The 3,908-nt window shown below is 40.6% G+C and overlaps 1 protein-coding gene across 1 annotated transcript; it reads right to left on the reverse strand.

The window, feature by feature from the left end:
* Window positions 1-514: 514 nt before the first annotated feature.
* LOC146304881 (gamma-crystallin S-like) lies at window positions 515-2,079 on the reverse strand. Its single transcript, XM_084713247.1, has 3 exons — window positions 1,997-2,079; window positions 1,129-1,390; window positions 515-1,019 (listed from the first exon to the last, which is right to left on the reverse strand). Exons 1-3 carry the CDS (start codon window positions 2,077-2,079, stop codon window positions 747-749), a joined length of 618 nt encoding a protein of 205 aa, XP_084569373.1. The 3' UTR covers window positions 515-746.
* Between the last annotated feature and the right edge of the window lie 1,829 nt (window positions 2,080-3,908).

Genomic DNA, 3,908 nt, shown 5'->3' on the forward strand with positions numbered 1-3,908 from the left:
GTTTCACTTTGATTTCAATAAACACAGTTAAAGGTGGAGGAAGTGAACTCAACAGCCAATCAAATACACCCCTCCGTGCAGTGCTCCTTCACAAGCCACGCCCCCAAATTCAAAGGAAACTACCTCCTTCATCCCCCTCAGTCTGAGTGATGGAGGCATGTTGTTTTTAATGTTTCATGTGTTTTTGAGGTACATTTAATTCAATAATTTATTTGTTGGCACGTGACTGAGGTTAGCAACAGACTAACGTTAGCATGCTAGCTAAACTTTAATGAAATTGACTGGGCACCAGGGCAAAAACCAGCATCTTTGTCGTTTAAAGTTTTGCTAAAAGGTTATGATGCCATTAAATATACATTACACCTGTTGTGTTATAGCTACGTGTGCTAAGTGCTAAGTGTTTATATAGCCTACCAAAGCACAATAATAATAATCAGAGGAGGGTTATAAATGTTTCAGTTGAATATATGATATTCTTATAACATAGCTATTAATAACCCTGTCTAGCGAGCCCAACAATGTGGTGATTTTCTAACTTTTTTAGCCTGTTCCTAAAATGTAGTGTTTTATTTTTTTTCAGCTAGCTAAATAACTAACAACTCAACCTCTGTATCTCTTATGAACAGCATATGACACCCAGACACAGTGATGACACAACTCAGTAATTCCTGTTCATTAAGTTTTATTGTATCATGGCTGCTGAAGTGTCAATCACGAGCCAATCAGCAGCCACAGAGAAGGTGTGTCTACTCCGTCAGCTTTCTAAAAGACTGTACGGTGGGACAGACGGCGCCCCAGTCCACCGGCTTGCGGTACTCGCCTTTCTCCAGCAGGTACTGGCGGCCCTTGTAGTTGGGGTGCTCGTAGAAGATCCACCAGCCGCCCAGAACCCTGCAGGAGTGGACCTCCCTCCAGTGGAACTTCTCCAGCACCGAGGGACAGTCGTCGGTCGCCTCGAAAACCTGACCGGAGAAGTCCCCTTTACCGTAGAGCTGGATCTTGTAAGGGTCCCCGGAGGCCTGGAGGAGGACGGAGACAAAAGCAGGGACGGGAAGGGGGGACAAAGGGTTTGTGTTGTGTCGTGTTGATGAGTGTGGAAAAGGGTTACTGGTGTGTCTGAAGACTTACAAAGTGGATCATCTTGCAGGAGCCGACTCTGTCGTTGAGGCCGCTCCAGCTCTGGTAGTCGGGGTACTCGCCTCTGGCCAGGATGTACTGGTACCCCATGTAGTTCGGCCTCTCGTAGATCACCCAGGTCCCGTTCTCCACCCGGGCCGAGTTACAGCAGCTCAGGTAGGAGTGGAAGTCGGTGCAGTCGCTGTCACACTCATACCTGCGACCCTGGAAGTTTTTGTCCTCGTAGAAGATAATCTGGGAGACATAAGTCAATCTGATGTTGAGTTTACTTTCACAGGCTCATATATACCTGCTACCTACAGATCTTTGACACGTTTGCATAAAATGGCTTGCACCAACAAAGAATATTTCAATCTAAGATTAGTTCTATCCAGAATATTTTAGCAAAACAAGGTTTAAAATGAGCAAATACACATGTAGAATTAGTCTGAGCTTTGAATAAAGCATAATTTAGCATAATTAAAGCATTATTTTGAACTGAAATGCAATAAGAGTTTCAATATGGTGATGTTTGCTTATCAGAATTAAGATTAATATGAAATAAATTTGAGTGCTGTCAGGACCTAGTAAGCAACAACGCAGCAGTTTCTCCAGGCACAACTTTCATTATTATTTTATATTCCATTTCTGTTCCAGGTCTGCATGGGTCAGTCGAGAACCAAATCCATTTTTCTGTGTAATGTTTCACTCAAACACTCAGCAATGACTTCACTTCCTGTCCTCGACCTCTACTCACCCTGCCCATCCTGGGACTCCGCTGCGTGGTTCCCCTTGAATATGTGTGTGTGTAATGTAAATCCTATGTATGTGTGTGTGTGAGAGTGTGTGTTCCTGCGAGCCCCGTCGGTCTCTTTTATACCTTCCTCCCTCTATAATCGAGACAATTGCTTTGTCATGAGAATGAGATCCAAAATTTGACTCAGTGGTTCCATTGCTGGTCATGGTTTCCAGAAAGAGGCTGTGGGATTACTCTGCATAAAGACCTCAGCCACTGACCGGAGAACTGTAAACACACCAGACACACACACACACAGATATGCACAAACACACCCTGACATACATACAAATATTACAGACCTCTTTTTTGATCATTGTGTAAATATTAAAAAATTGTGGTGGCGCAAATCTGTGCAAAACTTTCAGCCGTGTCTCTGAACTTTGATCACCGTTAGCAACGCTGAGGTAAACTTAAACACTGTTTGAAATGCAGATGGCAACAGATACTCCTCACTAAGCACAACAATGCTGCATTACACAATAAATCCGCACTTTAAACCTGAAAAACACAATTCAGCTCCACTCACAGCTGCTACATGCAGCATTAAGATGCGGCTCTCATGCATCTGGAGCTGCAGTTCCTCTACTTGCCACCAGATGTCAGTGTTGTTAAACATTTTGTCTCCCTGGTACCATAAAGGTGCAAACATGCAAGATTTTGTCCCCCTGCTGATTTCATTCATTCATCAGACATCTGCACGGGAAGACAGAATCTGCAGGGACAAGATTTTAATATCAGAAGTAGAAGTTTTGTGGTTGGAACCAATCAGGTTTGATCAGTGCATGCAGGTAAACAGTCTGAGCAAAAGAGGCCGGACACACTGCAGCCTCATTACAGAAAAATCAGCAAAACACACATTAAAGTATCAAAAGTATGAAAAATATCACAGTGCACAGTTGAATAAGTATATTACACTGTTGTTTCACAGTTCAAAGTATTTCATTATTGTGAAAACAAGCAACCGCGACTTTTCCTGAAGTTGCATTCGAGACAAACAGCAAGTTTTCATCATATTTATTTCCTTCAAACTACAAAAAAGAAGGAGAGTTTTAACGCTCACACAATGCATGCTGGGAAGTCTGCAAAATAAACACGTCCCCTTTCTTCAGAAACTTAATTTAATGAGTTGATTCAACTCGTTTCACGTCAAGACTTCAAGTTAGTGTTCTGAAATAAATGCGACACATTTTAAGGTCATTTAAATTGAATAATTAAAACTTTTTAAATCAAGTTGGGTTCATTAGAAAAGATTTGTTCATTCCACTAAATTCCTGTTCACTGTAAAAACGAAAGAAGTTGAGAAAATTCAACATTTCAATAGATGTATTGGTTTTGTGCCAAACTCAACCTCATACGTTTTGAAAAACTAACAAATAAAAGTAAATAATAATGTTTAATGAGTTTTAGAAAAAAAAGTGAATAGTGGTCCATAATTTTATATTTTCAATTGCACCCAAATAATGAGAAATCTTCTGGAATACAGTTTTTAAAATGCAAACTCAAAGATTCAAGTTTTCTCAACTAAAGATTAAAGGTCAGCAAAACTTTTTTAATTTATTTCAAAAGCTTTTTTTTTTTTTTTACAGTGTTTGTTGTGTTTATGAGAAAAGTAACTATAAGTAACAAAGTACAGGGTACAAATTTGCCTTTAAATCTATAAATATAAACAAGCATTTCATTGAAATACTCAAGTAAAGTACAGTACTTGAGTAAATGTACTTAGATACATTCCACCGCTGAGCCTATGAGGCTCTATGAACACACACACAACATGAATATTTGCTGTTACAGGTAATAAGAGTTGACTTGTTTTCAGTGGAGACTTGAGGCTCTCTTTAATCACTGTGCACACACGCACACACACACACGCACACACACACACAAACACACACACACACACACACACACACACACACACACACACACACACACACACACACACACACACACACACCTCCTGCTCGTGCTGAGTGACTTGTGGTGAGCTGTCATA

Source organism: Lutjanus erythropterus, chromosome 24 (assembly GCF_056507025.1).
Source record: "Lutjanus erythropterus isolate fLutEry1 chromosome 24, fLutEry1.hap2, whole genome shotgun sequence".
Taxonomy (NCBI): domain Eukaryota; kingdom Metazoa; phylum Chordata; class Actinopteri; order Lutjaniformes; family Lutjanidae; genus Lutjanus; species Lutjanus erythropterus.